Source organism: Drosophila santomea, unplaced genomic scaffold (assembly GCF_016746245.2).
Source record: "Drosophila santomea strain STO CAGO 1482 unplaced genomic scaffold, Prin_Dsan_1.1 Segkk101_quiver_pilon_scaf, whole genome shotgun sequence".
Lineage (NCBI taxonomy): Eukaryota > Metazoa > Arthropoda > Insecta > Diptera > Drosophilidae > Drosophila > Drosophila santomea.
Genome location: NW_025318933.1, coordinates 1,620,530 through 1,638,301, shown reverse-complemented (window position 1 = coordinate 1,638,301; position 17,772 = coordinate 1,620,530). Strand labels below are relative to the sequence as shown.

The 17,772-nt window shown below is 42.7% G+C and overlaps 1 protein-coding gene across 1 annotated transcript; it reads right to left on the bottom strand.

Annotated features, from left to right (window-relative positions):
- Nucleotides 1-390: 390 nt before the first annotated feature.
- Nucleotides 391-5,422, bottom strand: LOC122756556. The gene is made up of 2 exons (XM_044006652.1): nt 4,622-5,422; nt 391-627 (listed from the first exon to the last, which is right to left on the bottom strand). Exons 1-2 carry the CDS (start codon nt 5,420-5,422, stop codon nt 391-393), a joined length of 1,038 nt encoding a protein of 345 aa, XP_043862587.1.
- Nucleotides 5,423-17,772: the final 12,350 nt, after the last annotated feature.

Below are 17,772 nucleotides of genomic sequence, written 5' to 3'. Positions count from 1 at the left end.
TGGAAAATGCTGGCTTTTCGGCTCCATACAGTTTTACCTCGATAATAGAGACGAACATTTATTGAAAGCGAGCCACACATTAGATATATAAACGGTCACGAGTTCTCTAATTTTGGCGAGTGCCAAGCTGCCAATGCTTGTTTACATTAATTACACTGAAAGAAATTAATTAATTTGAAATTAATTTAAAATGAATTATTTTAAGTTAAAATTTAATTATTAGTAAATAGAACAAACATTTTAATTTAAATAAAAGTCTCTACACAACGCCTATATTTGCCAATTAAACGCTACAAATAAAGATGAATTCTTCTCCGTCTTCATCTTCACTATCACTATTGGTGAGCTGTACGGGCTCCTAGACGGCTCAATGCACTCTTTCTGTAACAACTAGTCGACCTTGGCGTTGATCTCCACCTGCATCTTCGTGTTTTTCGGGTAGTATCGCTGTTTGACCGTTTGATCGTCTTTCATCGTGATTTTGTGCACCGCCACTGTCGACGTCCCTTGTCCTCTTCCCAACTCAGCCAACTCCGACTTCAGGAAACCGTCAATATCCTCCTCAGCAAAGTCTGACTCTCTCTCCGCGATTGCCACCGACAGCCTCTCGCGTGGACTTCGAATCGCCTGTCACACGGGTATCGCACGTCCAGCAAAAGCTGATCGGTCGGTTCCGTCACTCCCGCATCCAGTGCTCCTGGCTTCCGCACCTTTGGCAGGCTTGTGCTGGGTTTAACCAAAGACATTAGAATAACAAGATGCGTAACGCCATACGATTTTTTTGCACACGATTTTTTCGATTTTAGAACTTGCTCCAGGCTCTCTCAAAATGTTGTTCAAAAGCCAGAGAGCGAAGAGCTCTAGAGCCAGCAGCTCTCTTGTACGCATACAGCGACAGCTGACCACTGTATTGGTGCACACGTATGCACATGCATTGTAAAAATGGCAAAGGGCAAAAATGGCCCTTCACTTTAGAAGTTCTTAGACTTTAAATCTTTATTATTTTTTATAAATTGCCACCACTTAAAAAGTCTAGTTTTGCATTGCCTTAACATAACAATTATTCAAATTCATAATAATGCATAATAATTTTCAAATATGACTTTTTATTAGAATAATTGTCATTAGAGTATTCAGTGTGCGACGTGTGAAAAATATAATTTGACAATGATTCTTTTCAATAAACAGTTTCCATATTTTTATTTATTTCATAAATAATATTTTAGTTTATGAATTATTTAATTGAAATATTTTAAATGTAATTTCTTTTTTTTGAAAATTCTTTGTTTTAAATTACAGTATTTTTAATAATTTACTTCGTATACATTTTAATTATTTACTATAGTTATTTAGTCAAATTACTAGTATAAAAACAAGAGAGAACGCTATAGTCGAGTTCCCCGACTATCTGATACCCGTTACTCAGCTAGTGGAAATGCGAAGGAGTGTCTTCAACTCTGACAGTTTTTGGCGGTTTGTGGGCGTTGGAGTGGACGTGGCAAAAAGTGTTTTGACAAGTCGATAGAAATGTATAACACCAATACAAAAATGACAAAATATTAAAAAAAATTTTCAAAAGTATGGGCGTGGCAGTTTTGGGGGGTTTGTGGGCGTTAGAGTGGGCGTGGCAAAACGTTTTTTGACAAGTCGATAGAAATGTATAACACCAATACAAAAAGAATCTAGTATACCCTTTTACTCTACGAGTAACGGGTATAACAAGAAAGAACGCTATAGTCGAGTTCCCCGACTATCTGATACCCGTTACTCAGCTAGTGGAAATGCGAAGGAGTGTCTTCAACTCTGACAGTTTTTGTCGGTTTGTGGGCGTTGGCAAAAAGTGTTTTGACAAGTCGATAGAAATGTATAACACCAATACAAAAATGACAAAATATTAAAAAAATTTCAAAAGTATGGGCGTTTCAGTTTTGGGGGGTTTGTGGGCGTTAGAGTGGGCGTGGCAAAACGTTTTTTGGCAAATCGATAGAAATTTACAAGACTAATATAAAAATGAAAAAATATCAAAACATTTTTCAAAAGTGTGGCCGTGGCAGTTTTGGGCGGTTTGTGGGCGATAGAGTGGCCGGGGCAATATAAATTAACAAACTTGCGCTGCGTCTATGTCCCTGGAGTCTGTATGCCTAATCTCAACTTTCTAGCCTTTGTAGTTCCTGAGATCTCGACGTTCATACGGACAGACAGACGGACAGACGGACAAACGGACAGACGGACAGACGGACGGACAGACGGACATGGCCAAATCGACTCGGCTATTGATCCTGATCAAGAATATATATACTTTATATGGTCGGAAACACTTCCTTCTGCCTGTTACATACTTTTCAACGAATCTAGTATACCCTTTTACTCTACGAGTAACGGGTATAATTAGTCTACTGCACAGTTTTGGCGGCTGCATGACCCAACCTCCTCTCCCCGTTAGAAGCTTGGTTTCCAACAGAGTCCTCAAGGGGAAGCAGACACAGCTTGTTCACTGCCCGCCTTATTACTCCAGACGCGGTCCTCAATTCTGCAACTCGAGCGACGCCGTCTCTGCCAGAAATCAACTGTATGACTCTCGCCAAAGGCCATCTCATTGGGGGTAGATTCTCATCCTTAACAAGAACGACGTTGTCCACGGCTACGCCAGGCTTTGGGGTGCGCCACTTGGAGCGCTGCTGGAGCAACGTCAAGTACTCTTCCTTACATCGCGACCAAAATATTTGCTGAAGAAAGGAGATGCGCTGAAAAGAGTCAAGCCGATTATAGTTTAGGACCGTTATATCTGGCTCGTCAAACGACGAAGGCGGACCACCATTGAGAAAATGCGCCGGAGTGAGGACATCCAGATCGGCAATGGGAACTAAAGGTCTGGAGTTAATAACTGCCGAGATGTGGCACACCAGCGTCCTCAGCTCGTCCGAAGGTCAGAACCGCCGTACCCACAGCGCGGTAGAAATGATGTTTGGCCGTTTTCACCGCTGCTTCCCAAAGTCCACCGAAATGGGGCGACCGTGGAGGGATGAACCGCCAGTCAATCGTCTCCGAAAGGCAAAAATTCTGAACGGAGACTTGATGCTCGCTGCTGAGAAATAACCTTCGAAGTTCTAAAAGTTCATTTTTGGCGCCGACAAAGTTGGTGGCGTTGTCTGACCAAATTTGCTTCGGTTTCCGCCGGGTGCATATGAACCTCTTGAGTCCGCACAGAAACGCAACTGTCGAGAGATCCTTGATCAGCTCCAGGTGCACTGCCTTGGTTGCAAAGCATATAAATACGCAGACGTATTGTTGCGGGCTTGTTGCGAGTATCCGACATGTGAAAGAAGGGTCCACAGAAGTCAATACCAGCAACCTCAAAAGCGTGAGATCCTTCCAAGCGCTCCTTGGGAAGGTCCGAAGGTCCGGATGGGACCTTGGAAGGATTTTCGGGTGGCGGCCATCAAAGTCCAATGACGAATTCCGGAGGCGACCGCCTACTCTAAGAAGTCCAAATTGATCCAGGAACGGCGAAAGCGAGGATATGGGACTAGACGAGGAAACTCTTCCCAGCGTTTTAAGGGACTGCATGTCCTCCCATAACTGCGCGCGCCGCACAAACCGCAGCATCATCTGAGTACCCTCTTGAATATGTGCGACGGTGAGCCCGGGATTACGAATTCCATTACAAAATTTGTAAATGTATCCGAACACTCGTTGCAGTGAGGGGTAAGAATTTGCAAATTTGGAGCTAGCAATTACATCCACGTACGGCGACTTTACGATGAACACACTTCGACGAAGCTCAAGCACCGGTTTGTCAGGACAAACAGCTGTTGGCCAATCTCTTTCAGGCTCCGTAAAATAGGCGGGTCCATGCGCCCAGAGTGACGATTCGCTAAGCTCAGACGGCAGGGATCCTCTGGATAAGATGTCAGCCGGATTTAACGCTGTTGGAACATAACGCCAAGCCGTGACATCTGTCAGCTCCTGCATGGCAGCAACCCTATTTGAACAAATATGTTGAACCTGGCGGGCTCATCTCGGATCCAGGAAAGTGCCACCGTCGAGTCGCACCAACAATAGTAGCGTCCTTTAAATACTTTCAAGCCAACTATTTCCCTCATGATTTTAGCCAGAAGATCCGAACCACAAAGCTCCAGCTGGTCTTCAACGGAGCTATGCGCGACTTCGAACAAAGCAAATGGCTAAAACTTTGATTCCCTTTAGAAACCACATAAACGCAGGCTCCATAGGCATCAATGCTTGCATCACAAAAACCATGACCTCAAGACCAGACTCTGCGCTAAACACGAACCGAGGGAAACTAACATTACTTATTATTTCAAAACTGCGACATATATCAAGCCATTTCGTGTTATGAGTTTCCGGGAGGCTTTCATCCCAGGACAGCTTTTCCTTGCAGAGCTGCCGCAAAAAGATTTTACACCTTGTGACTACAGGACCGACCTGGCCGAGAGGATCGTAAAATTTAGCAATCGCAAACATGACTTATTGTTTTAAAACTGCGACATATATCAAGCCATTGCGTGTTATGAGTTTCCGGGAGGCTTTCATCCCAGGACAGCTTTTCCTAGCAGAGCTGCCGCAAAAAGATTTTACACCTTGTGACTACAGGACCGACCTGGCCGAGGGGATCGTAAAATTTAGCAAGCGCAGACAAAACAGTGCGCCTGCAGGGTCTCGATGGCGACTGAAAAACAGAGAACGAAAACAATAGCTGGTCGGAGGCGGGATCCCAAGCGAGACCTAAAGTTTTGCTGAAATCGCTACCATCTTCAAACTTCAGGAACGACTCCTTGTCCTCGGCGGGCACACCCTCCAGCAAAAGCGGAATGTTAGAGGACAATTTCCTGAGCTTGAGCTTGCCCTTCGCAAGAATGCCAGCCGTCTGCTGCATTATGCTGATAGCATCCGTGCCGGAGCCGGAGATAAGATCATCCACGTAAAAATCGCGCCGAAGGATTTCTGATCCAATGGGAAACGTTGCCTGCTCATCGATTGATAACTGTTGCACAGCCCTTACGGAGGCTGGTCTGGTGCCGTAAGTAACTGTGTCGAGTTTGTATTCTTGAAGGTCATCGAACGCGGAGTCCCTCCAGACAATGCACTGCAAATACTCCTGCGAGACCCTTACACATCGGTACATTTTACATATGTCTCCTGTAACGGCAACTGGGTGTGAGCGAAATCGAATTAGAATGTGAAATAGCTTGGGCTGGATGACCGGGCCGGCCATTAACACATCGTTAGGCGAGTAACCGGTGGAAGGGGCAGCTGATCCCTTAAAGACAACGCGAAGCTTGGTGGTAGAGCTGTCCTCCTTTATGACGCAGTGATTAAAAAGTGGTAAAAAGTATCGGCACGAGCTGACTTCGGAAGCAGGCACAGCCGACATATGTCCCAGATGACGATATTCCTTCATGAGCGCCGCATATTTAACCCTCAAGCCAGGGTGCTTTGTAAGCTTCCTTTCCAGCGACAAGAATCACCGCACAGCCTGAGGATAGGAATCTTCTAAAGAATCCAAATGGAGTTTTAGCGGCAAACGTACCGAGTAATCGCCAGCTTGCAATCGGGAGTAATTTTTAACAAAGTGGGCCTCGCAATCTAGCTCCTCCTTAGTGGCTTGAACTATTGGGCCGGGACAGTTTTCTACCTCCCAAAAGCGCTCCAAAAGTGAATCCAGTTCAACATCAATGCTGTTTTCCTCGCTGGCTGCAGAAGGAACGCGTGAAGCTATTAAGGCGCTACCGCAAGGGCGCGCGCAGTCTCCAGACACTACCCAGCCCAGACGAGTTTTTTGAAGCAGTGGCAGTCCTGGCAACAACTTTATCTGACCTACGCACAGCAGCTCATAAATCAGGCTAGCTCCTATTAATAGGTCAACACGCTGAGCTTTATGAAATTCCGGGTCGGCGAGCTGCAGGTTTTCTGGAATCTTCCAGTCCCCAATGTCTACATTAAAACTTGGCTGGCAATCCGTGATATTGGGAGCGATAACTGCTGTTATGCTCGTTGAGAAATCCGAAATGACAGACCGCATCGCAATTCCTACCGAGAATCCATCAGTCGCGAAATTGAAATCCCCGATTCCAGTGACGGAGCCGGACGACCTCGACCTCTTAAGTTGCAGTTGATTTGCAAAACGAGAGGTGACCAAGTGCAGTTGAGACCCAGAATCTAACAAGGCCCTGCAGGGAACGAACAGTCCCGACCGATTCTGCACTAGAACGGTTGCAGTGGCTAGCAGCACAGGGTCACTGCCGAGATCCTGGGCAATTATAGTAGAAGAAGTCGAAAGCGGGGCAGAAGGCTCAGTGCGGGAGCTTGAAGACACCGGAACATGTGGCTGCGAGGAAGGCGGACCATCTAGATGGAGCAGCGTATGATGCCTGATTCCACAGGTGCGATAGCGGCTCGAGCTACATTGCGGTAGCTGATGACTTGCCTTTAGTCAATTTAGGCAAAGTGCTAGTCTCTTTGCCTCGCGCAGACGATCTACTGGCGCTAAGTCTCTAAATTGCGGGCACTAATATATAGGCATAGTGCAAAGCATGCAACCAAAAGAATTTTGGGTGGTAGCAACTAGCGTCGAACGATTTCTGCCCACCTGAACGCCTGGCGCATAGGTTGCCATGGTTCGTAATTGCTGTTTGAGATCTCCAATGATCGGATAGTTTCCAGCGCTGAGTCCCTCAAACATGACCGCAGATGTTGAAATTTCTCAATGTTGGAGAGGTCCGGATGGCTGTCGATTATGCTCGTGAACACGGAGTAAAAATCCGCCCAGTTTGCGTAGCCTCCGCCAAACGTTGGCAGCTACACAGGCGGCAACGGCATCGGCCTCGGCCGCGGCTGCTTTTGATGACCACTATACTGGTGGGGCACAACACCTTCCGCAACCGTTGAGTGCGGCGCGAAATGCACATTGCGTTTGGCTATTTCCGCGCGCACACTAGCCTTGAATTCAACGATGAATTCATCGAAACTCTCGCTCATTTCACTGCCAATTTCGTCGAAATCCAATTCCTCCAGTTCTGTATGCAGAACATTGAAGGCACTTTGCAGCTCATCAATCTGCTCCAGCCTCACCGTAAGAGTGGGTTCGTCCGCTTAGCGTCTCATTAGACAGCGACGTTTGTAGCCTCTGCAACCTGCTGAACAGCGCATTGGCTTTGCGCTTTAAAAAGGTCACCTTGTTTTTGTCACTTTCAGCGGGCATTGCAACAAATCGCTTTCAATTCGGTTCATCGGGAAGATGAGCACAAAATAAATGCCGAAAATGCAAGCGGAGTCAATGCACGTAACGATATATGTAGCAATGTATGTATGTATACATGTAATGCTAGCTCGCTTAAACACAGCCACTATCACCGAAATCACTTGTCCAACCGATTGCGATTTAATGTATTAATATTTTTTTATAAACGGGATAAGTGCATTAATTAATGCATGAAAATTAACTGGATCACGTCGGGGTCACCAATTTTTAGCTATTAAGCTTTTTCAATAGCTGTTGCTAATAATAATAAATCGAAGAAAGTTTGTTTATTTTCCGATACTGTTTATTTTGCGAATTGTTTACGGCAGCTAGGGCCGACAAAGAGATATATGGAATGCACAAGCTGAGTCTTTGCCGAAAAACGAAGAAGTGACAATTGGCGGGACAGACAGCCGAAATGCAGCGCCCAAGCTTAACGTAGGTAGATAACAACAAGGACAAGGAATGAGCGCCGTACAGATAAATGCGTGCGAGAACAGCGGTTTGCACTATGGGCATCGCAACTGCTACCACGGACTACTTCGGCTTACAATATTAAAGAGTATGAGATTAGTCTACTGCACAGTTTTGGCGGCTGCGTGACCCAACAAAGTATTTTTATGAAATATTTATTATTTAAACGTAATTTCTTTTTTTTTCGAATTTCTTTGTTTTAAATTACAGTAGCTATAATAATTTACTTTGTATACGTAATAATTATTTACTATACATAGTTATTTAGTTGAATTACTAGTATGAAAAGGACCCATTTTCAGTATTTAAAATGCAAATAAGATTCAGTTAAATTATTTTGTTACATTTTATTTTGGTATTTTTAAAAAAGCGGGCCATTTCGGGTGGTAAGAAAAGCTCTACGAGTAACGGGAATAAAAAACTTCTTTCAAACCATAATAATTAAGAATCGAAATTGACTAAAACATTAATCAAATTTGTTTCTTAGATCAAAATTGATTTCGGCCCTAAAATCGTCTTCGCACGCACACATACACACGATCTCTTTTATTGTTTTTACTCATACAAGCATGACAATTCTATTTTTAAATTTTAACGCTCTCGATTTTAGGCGAGCGATAAGAGAGCAATTTTGGTCGTCACCAAAAAAGTGGCTGCAAAACCAATGTATGGCCGTTACGCATCTTGTTATTATAATGTCTTTGATGGGTCTGGCCCTCGCGCGTTCGATTCGTGCATCAACGGTCCCGTGGTATCCTCTTGGCTCCTTCTGCACAGCGCGTTTTGTTCCCCTTTGGGTGTTCAGTTCCTCGAACTCATCGGCCAGGGCCATCAGGGCATCCTGGTTCCGGCACTCGTACGGGCGGACAAACATTCTCAGAGCGGAAGTGCTGTTCTACCTTATCCTCTCCAGGGTTTGTTTCTGGGACATACCCAAGGGCCGCATTAGGGTATGCATGTCCACCATTTAATCTTTGAAGCACTCGCCGTGCCGCTGCTTTCTCTGCCTGACCTGGTCTGCCAGCTTCGTCATGAAGCCCCTGGGCAGGAAGAATTCCTGGAAGCTGTGGATAAATTCTGCCCATGTCTCCCAGAATCTGTTGTTGTCTCGCCGATCGCGGCTGGACTGCCGCCTCTCCCTCCTCTTGCGGCTGCTTTCCCTCCCGACCTCATGCTTTTCGGGTCTGCTCCCGCTGGCCTCCATTATGCTGTTGAAATCGAGGCTCCTCATCAGGCCTTCCACGTCGGTGACTTTGACTTCCACGAACGGTCTCCTTGCGTACTCTCTCCCACGCCTCTAGTATGGCGACCGTTTCGGGCTCGTCTGTGGTCTGCTGGATGAATTGGGACAGCGTCTTCCGCATATCCTCGACCAACCCCTACAGCTTGATCCCTAGGCCGCACGCTATTGCCGGAAAGTCATCCTTCTTCAGGCTGTATATCCACGATGTTCCCTCTGTTCTTTTGGCCAGGACAATCACGGTTGGGCGCCGGATGTACCGAACTGAATTCTTGAGCTAGCAACGGCTAGCGCAGAGAGTTTGTTTGTTCGTCCCACCAAATTTGTGATTTGTGTGAATGCCACCCGAACTCCACCCTCCCTTTCTGGCCACGCTAGGTCCTGGTGTTTGCTTGTCCTTGCCCGCTTCGATGCTCACTTGTACTTTTACTGATCGATCGACTGTATTACTCTCCGCGCACTTTCTTGACTGACTGTCTGCCTGTATGGCACTCCGCGTACTCTCCTGATCGACTGTCCTTTTCCCGAACGACCGTGTTATTCTCCGCGCACTTCTTCATTGACTGTCCCGAGCTGCGCCTGCGCCGTCTCTTTTATAGGCCGCGGGAATCCCGCTATATGCCTTTTTGCGCACGGCTCGCGTTATAGGCGGAAGGTTAGCTGAAGAAAAATGCATTTCGTGCAAAAGGAGCATCACATCAGTAAGCACAGCCGATGGAAAAAAGCAAAGAGTAATAGGTCGGTTGAGTATATGATAAAAAATATAAAAAATATGAAAACATTTTTAAAAAGTGTGGGCGGTGCAAACATTTTTTTGGCAAATCGATAAAACTTTACAAAAATAATAAAAAGATGAAGTGCTATCAACACATTTTTGAAAAGCGTGGGCGTGACAGTTTTGGGCAGTTTGTGAGCGTAAGAGTGGGCGTGACCACATGGATCAAAAAACTGTCTCTAAAAACTGTATGCTTAATCTCTATAGTTTTTTTAGTTTATGTGATCTTGACGTTCATATGGACAGATTGTAACGGTGCCTGAAGCGTTTTGACCAATATACATATATTTGGCCTGAAAGTATGCACTTTAATTATATATGTAAATAGGGCGTTGCCAATTATTGCATTTTGGCTGCAGCTGCATCAAAGCAACCGATAGTGAGCAGCTGGAACAGAGTCGCAATCCAAAGCTCAGCTTTGGAACCACTGCCATTCTTCCACATAAAAATGCCTATTACAACAACTTTCGGCAACTTCCACTTGCCCCAACGTCCCACCCCCCTCCTCACTACATGGGAGAAAAAAACGGGGCACCCACATAGAGCCAAGCGCACCCTGTGTTTTTCTGCGAACAGCAACAACACCCAGCAGGGCGAGCGCGTTACCAGACTGTTCGCTTTTCTACGAATAAGAACACAACACCGTAGACGCCAATCCCCGATGGCGACAGGTGGCAGCCCCACCACTGGTATAAGCCGCATCTGGCCAATCACCAGATCGGTCGAAAAACTTACAACGATTACTGAAACTAATACGAGAAATTCAGCTCTCGTAGAAGCCCTAAGTTCCCGAGAGGAATAGAAGGAATTAAAAAAAAAAAACAGAGACGAACATTTATTGAAAGCGAGCCACAAATTAGATTTATAAACGGTCAGGAGTTCCCTAATTTTGGCGAGTGCCAAGCTGCCAATGCTTGTTTACATTAATTACACTGAAAGAAAAAATTTGGAAATTAATTAATTTAAGTTAAAACTTAATTATTAGTAACTAGAACGAGAAGAGAATTATTAAAATGAAATGGACTGGAATTGAACCCAATAAAAATTCGTAAATTAAAAATTTTGCCAAACACTTTAATTTAAGTAAAAGTCGCTACACAACGCCTATATTTGCCAATTCAACGCTCCAAATAAATTGATAACCGTTACAGTAATCTTTATTTAGCATGCACAATCCAATTAATTATTACTTTTTATCTTTTACTTTATCCAACCTTTTTTTTGTACACATGCAGAGGTCAACGATAGTAGGAAGAAAATTTTATTATTCTAAAAGAATTGACTTAATTGTTATTATTAAAATGTATACTATCGAAATCATGGAGTAATTATTTTGTTTAACCTTGGAAGGTGGTTCAGTAGTCGTAAGGGGTGTCAAGAGGGAGACTCGAAGATGGTGATCATAGGTTGGGCAGGTCTCCGATGATGTACTAATACCTACGTCTCATTACCGAATTTTCCTCCTAGTTTCTTTTTCTTACCTCTTTAACCGTGTCTCTTGGAAGTTGCCTTCGTTTCTTTACCCGATTTCCGATATCTTTTCGTATGCCGTCGCAGCACGTTCAATTCTTGATTAGTAAATAATAAACCAATGAATCCCGCTATTTCCCTTTTTGCGCACGGCTCGCTCGGGTACAAGGTCCAACTCATGTCCCGTTAGTTCACTGTGCGTCCTCTTTGTGCTTGTCCAAAGTCCACATCGTTACTGTTCGATCTGTGTGCCCTTGGCCGGTTCGCGTCCAAGGTCCAGTATTTACAGTTTGACCTGACCGCCCTTGACTCCTTTTGCATTCGCTTCTCCTGCACCCGGATTTGTGGGGAGTTTTAAGACTCCTCATAATGGATACGTCGATTCAATGGCCTAGACGGATTAAGCATAGACAATTTTATTTACTGAGTCGAAGTGTTAGCTCACCAAACTCTAGAAGGAAACTTTACGGTGTTTTGTATTAACGCCAGCATTTTGTTTTAGAAAAGGCTCACGAATTTTACTGGAGGCACCACAAAGCCTCTTGGAATTTGAATTGGTTTTAAATGTGCGAAGCTCTTCTCAAGCAGTTCGAGACAATCGAACTGACGTCGACTTAAGAGAAGCAGTACGAGATCGAAAGCAATATGATAAGAAAACCTTTGATTGTTTTTACGATGCAGTTGTTCAAATCACAGATTGTCTGGAGGCACCCATGAGGGAAAAATAATTATTTGAAATACTTCTTGGGAATATAAAGCCTAAAATTAGGCACGAAAATTTAAAAGTAAGCATTAATTTCATTGGAAAACTCCGAGATATCTCCCGGCGAATAGAAAGGTTTTTGGAAGATGTCAGGCGCAGTTATGGCTATCAAAAGCCAGTACCATTCCGTAGACAAGTTGCTCCAGGGATCGGAAGATTGCTTAAAATTGTTTGATCCCGAACAAGTAGCGGAGGGGGTTGCACTGGCATTGGTGTGCTGGAACTGTATAAAAGAGGGCTATTGTTATGTTAATTGTGGAGTAAAGCGAAAAGTCTCTTGCTTTGGTTGTGGTGCCCAAAACGCATACAAACCTGACTGCGCCAAATGTCAAAAGAACGCACACGATACGACTTAGATAACAGTCGTGTGTTCCTCGCAAAAAGCCGACCATTGCAGAAATGAGCCAGTAATTAGCCAGTCAGAATGAAGATTCCAGCTAGTCCAATTTATAAAGAAAATCGAGTGTCCGGGTTTCAAAATAAATCCGACTAGGAAAGTGTCCCGAAATGCCAACAGAATAAGAGAGTTTTGGCGATCAGCTAAAACCGTAAATGCCATCAGGAACAAAAACCTTGATAGGCGGCCTTACGCTGAAGTACGGCTACTTGATGGGGGGGGGTGCTCGGATTCCTAGAGACAGGGGCGTCTGTTAGCGTTATAGGCGGAAGGTTAGCTGAAGAGATCATACAAAAATGCATTTCGTTCAAAAGGAGCATCACATCAGTAAGCACAGCCGATGGAAAAAAGCAAAGAGTAATAGGTCGGTTGAGTATGTCAGTGGAATACGAAGCGAAAATAAATAATCTAAAAATGTATATCATGTATATCGTGGCAAAAAGATTTTTTGCAAATTGAGAGAAAATTTACAAGATTAACAAAAATGTTAAAAAATATGAAAAAATTTTTAAAAAGTGTGGGCGGTGCAAACATTTTTTTGGCAAATCGATAAAACTTTACAAAAATAATAAAAAGATGAAGTGCTATCAACACATTTTTCAAAAGCGTGTTTGGGCAGTTTAGAGTGGGCGTGGCAACATGGATCAACAAACTTGCGCTGCATCTATGTCTATGTACTATCAAAACATTTCTTTAAAGTGTGGGCGTGACAGTTTTGGGCAGTTTGTGAGCGTAAGAGTGGGCTTGACCACATGGATCAAAAAACTGTCTCTAAAAACTGTATGCTTAATCTCTATAGCTTTTTTAATTTATGGGATCTTGACGTTCATATGGACAGATTGTAACGGTGCCTGAAGCGTTTTGACCAATATACATATATTTGGCCTGAAAGTATGCACTTTAATTATATATGTAAATAGGGCGTTGCCAATTATTGCATTTTGGCTGCAGCTGCATCGAAGCAACCGATAGTGAGCAGCTGGAATAGAGTCGCAATCCAAAGCTCAGCTTTGGAACCACTGCCAACTTCACCGGCCTGAGCCCAAATTCCGGTCTTATTCTTTTCTTGGAAAATTCCGAAGCGACCTTAAGCGTTTTAATCGAGTGCGGGTCAGTGCTTCTTTCCCACGAGGGAAAATTTTCTTAATTTTTATTAAGTTGGCGAAAGGCATGGGAGTGTCCAGAGGAGCACCCCTTCAGACCTCTGCCATTGGAAGCAGAGGAATCATCGGACTAAGTGTTCCAGAAGCACCCTCTCCGGCCAGCGGAGCATCGAGGGAAATTAATCTCAAGGAGTAGCAGCCTCTAGCCAGAAGAATAAGAATTCCGATTTGGAAAATGCTGGCTTTTCGGCTCCATACAGTTTTACCTCGATAATAGAGACGAACATTTATTGAAAGCGAGCCATACATTAGATTTATAAACGGTCACGAGTTCCCTAATTTTGGCGAGTGCCAAGCTGCCAATGCTTGTTTACATTAATTACACTGAAAGAAAAAATTTTGAAATGAATTAATTTAAGTTAAAACTTAATTATTAGTAACTAGAACGAGAAGAGAATTATTAAAATGAAATGGACTGGAATTGAACCCAAGAAAAATTCGTAAATTAAAAATTTTGCCAAACACTTTAATTTAAATAAAAGTCGCCACACAACGCCTATATTTGCCAATTAAACGCTCCAAAAAAATTGATAACCGTTACAGTAATCTTTATTTAGCATGCACAATCCAATTAAATATTACTTTTTATCTTTTACTTTATATTTTGAATATTATTGTGAATCTAATCCAACCTTTTTTTTTGTACACATGCTGAGGTCAACGATAGTAGGAAGAAAATTTTATTATTCTCTTAGACTTAATTGGTATTATTAAAATGTATACATACTATCGAAATCATGGAGAAATTATTTTGTTTGAACTCGGCAGGTGATTCAGCAGTCGTAAGGGGTATCAAAAGGAATCACCCGAGTGAGACTCGAAGATGGTGATCATAGGTTGGGCAGGTCTCCGATGATGTACTAATACCTACGTCTCATTACCGAATTTTCCTCCTATTTTATTTTTCTAACCTCTTCAACCGTGTCTCTTGGAATTTTCCTTCGTTTCTTTACCCGAGTTCCGATATCTTTTCGTATGCCGTCGCAGCACGCTCAATTCTTAATTAATAAATAATAAACCAATGCCATATCAGATTGAGCAAGACCAGCTAGAGCCGGACCCTATAGCGTGTCCCGCAAAGCCAGATTTGGGTCAAAACAGTGCTTTACAAACGTTGCACGTTACAAGATCAACTCCGCTATTGATCATGATCAAGAATATATATATTTTAAATGGTCGAAACTCTACGTTGCTCTACGAGTAACAGGTAGCTAAATACACAAAGTAAATATTGTCTTTCTATATATATATTTATTTCTGGTAGTATGTATGTTTCACTGCGGCACGCTCCAGCCGCTATCTGATTCTTCAATTACAATACCAGGAACACCAACACTATAGCGATAAAACAAGAGAGAACGCTAAAGTCGAGTTCCCCGACTATCTAATACCCGTTACTCAGCTAGTGGAAGTGCGAAGGAGAGTCTTTAACACAGACAGGTTTTGGCGGTTTGTGGGCGTTAAAGTGGGCGTGGCAAAAAGTTTTTTGGCAAATCGATAGAAATTTACAAGACCAATCCAAAAATAAAAAATATCAAAACATTTTAGAGAGCGTTAGAGTGGGCGTGGCAAAAAAATTTTTGGGCAAATCGATAGAAATTTACAAGACCAATACAAAAATGAAAAAATATCAAAACATTTTTCAAAAATGTTGGCGTGGCAGCTTTGGGCGTTTTGTGGGCGTTAGAGTAGATAGAAATTTACAAGGTCAATACAAAAATGTAAAAATATGAAAACATTTTTCAAAAGTGTGAGCGTGGCAGCTTTGGGCGATTTGTGGGCGTTACAGTGGGCGTGGCAACATGAATCGACAAACTTGCGCTGCGTCTATGTGTCTGGAGTCAGTATGCTTAATCTCAACTTTCTAGCTTTTGTAGTTCAGACGAACAGACGGACATGGCCAGATCGTCTCGGCTATTGATCCCGATTAAGAATATATATACTTCATATGGTCGGAAACGCTTCCTTCTGCCTATTACATACTTTTCAACGCATCTAGTATAGCCTTTTACTGTACGAGTAACGGGTATAATTAAGGTTTTGCTGCACGCCTAAGTTCTCGTCGTTGTGTTCTATAACTTTCACGGTATTGATCATAATGGCGGTGTTGTCGGAGACTTTGGACTCCTTGCCACTTGGAATTTCCTGTCTACGGGTTGGAAAAGCTGCTCTTCCTTTACGAGGTGTCGTTTTGCATTCACCTTATCATCCCAGTCCAGAATTCGTGAATCTTAAAATCTTCTGTTTGTCTTGGACACGAAATCTGTGGTCCACCGTTGGACACGAAATCTCTATCTTCTATTTTGTACACGAAATCTATATCTCCTGTATTCCTAGTGTGCTGAGGTGTTTAATGTTTTGGGACTGGAGAAGTGTTTTGGCTCCGGAGGAATCTGTGGTTGCGGTGCTCGCCTTAGAATCCGGCTATCGCTCGTCGGCTTTGGGTGTGGTGGTCTTGCGTACACAGATCCTATCGCTGACAACACATTAATTATATAAAGACAAGAGTATAGCGAGCTAGCGACAAGAGAGAATAAATTGAACAAACCGGAAGAAAGAGAATAAATAAATTCGAGAAGGAAGCTAAAGAGTAAGAAAGTCTGAGAGTCGCATTTAGCCCTCCCAACCTATGATCACCTTCCTTGGAGGCATATCTCCGGTGACCCCTTTGATACCCTACGATCACGGGTACATCAGCTGAGCTCTATTGTATATGTTTTACGTATTCATTGTTATAATAATTTTTCCCATCATTTTTGACGGTAGTATAGTTTAAGAACATATCTTAGTACATTATATAAAAATATGGTATATGAATGCTTCAATATAATCACTAATTCTTATTTTATTTTATTATTCTTATTTTATTTATTTTCATGGAAATACTTATAAAAGTTGTGAACATAGGATAGTAACTAATAAAGCCGTGAGCTAACTATAGTTAAGTTTCAATGACATACAGCAACTATATTATATTTAACTACAAGTAATAGTTTTTTAGAGAATATTTCAAAGTTGGATTTCATTTGTAGTTGTAATTGTTTTCAAGAAAACCGTAAACTACTCTTTTATTCCTAATCGTGAAGAATTTTTAATACGCTTATTGTGATTAATTTTAAATAATATCGTAACGCAAGCTTTCATACGAATAGCGAATAGTTTTAACGCTTTTTAAGTTTCCAAAGATTTCATTTTGATTCGTTAGGCATTTGTAAGAGATCATAAAGATCATAAGAATAACCGCCCCAAAAGGTCGGTGTTTATATAACTTACTCAGGATGGTTCCAATGATGAAGATCGATCTCCGACGTGGGTTGCTAAAAATTAAATATACAGACTCTTGGCCCGTTTCGACATGATAACTTCTCGAAATCCTTTGGCGCTCACCTTTACTTGCTTCTTAGCCTTAACAAATTCATTACCGATTTAGAAAGCTTTTAAAAAAGAATTATTCTACAAATTTACACAAAAATAAACTTTTACGCATTAATTCTTCATTAATTTTGCCCATAGGCACTGCATTTCGCTTATATAAATTATTTATATCTTTAGGTATCTAATACACATCGTTCTCCACTAAAGATCTCCACTTTGGAGCATTGGCACTTGTGTTTTCCTTAATCTGGGAGGTTAAACTTGATCACTACAAAAATTTGAACTGAGGTAAGGTTAAACTCAATCGGCTATGGCATAGCACAAAAATTTGAAAGGGAGGTTAGGGCTGACATGGCTCGCAGACCAAGACATCGGTTATCTCAGCAATAAAAAAAATCAAGACAAGGAATCACTATATCATGCTGGGGATGCCGAGGATACGCTGCGGGACCGCAAATTTGTAGCAACGCATCCGTGCTAAGCTTCCTTATGGGCTGGAGACCCCCTCCTAGGAGTTCACCCTGAGAGGTGCTCCTCTCTAGAAGTTTTAGGTTATTCCTCGAACTTCTCTCTTCTTGAGCCTTTTTAACTCCTTAAGAGTCTAATCGTGGGACACAATCTATGAAATCGAACTACTTAATGGACACGACGCATGTGCAGCAACTCTGGCATACCTGTGCCCCGAAATCCACAACCTGGAAGTTTCCTATTGGGATTCTCCACTGATGAGGATAATTTATTGCTGTGCAAAATTTGCACCAGCAACGGCGACAATTAGTCCCGTCTGGTTTACGGCAGCACCGGCCTAAACACAAGTCTTGCGATCAATAAAGAATCAATTGTGGCACTGGGTA

What these genes read in the sequence shown, in the direction of transcription:
- LOC122756556 (XM_044006652.1), bottom strand. Translation starts at nt 5,422, where the DNA reads ATGAAGGAATATCGTCATCTGGGACATATGTCGGCTGTGCCTGCTTCC. An exon ending in TTTACGATCCCCTCGGCCAG is followed by an intron (nt 628 to 4,621) that starts GTCGGTCCTGTA and finishes CCCGTGTGACAG; the next exon opens with GCGATTCGAAGTCCACGCGA.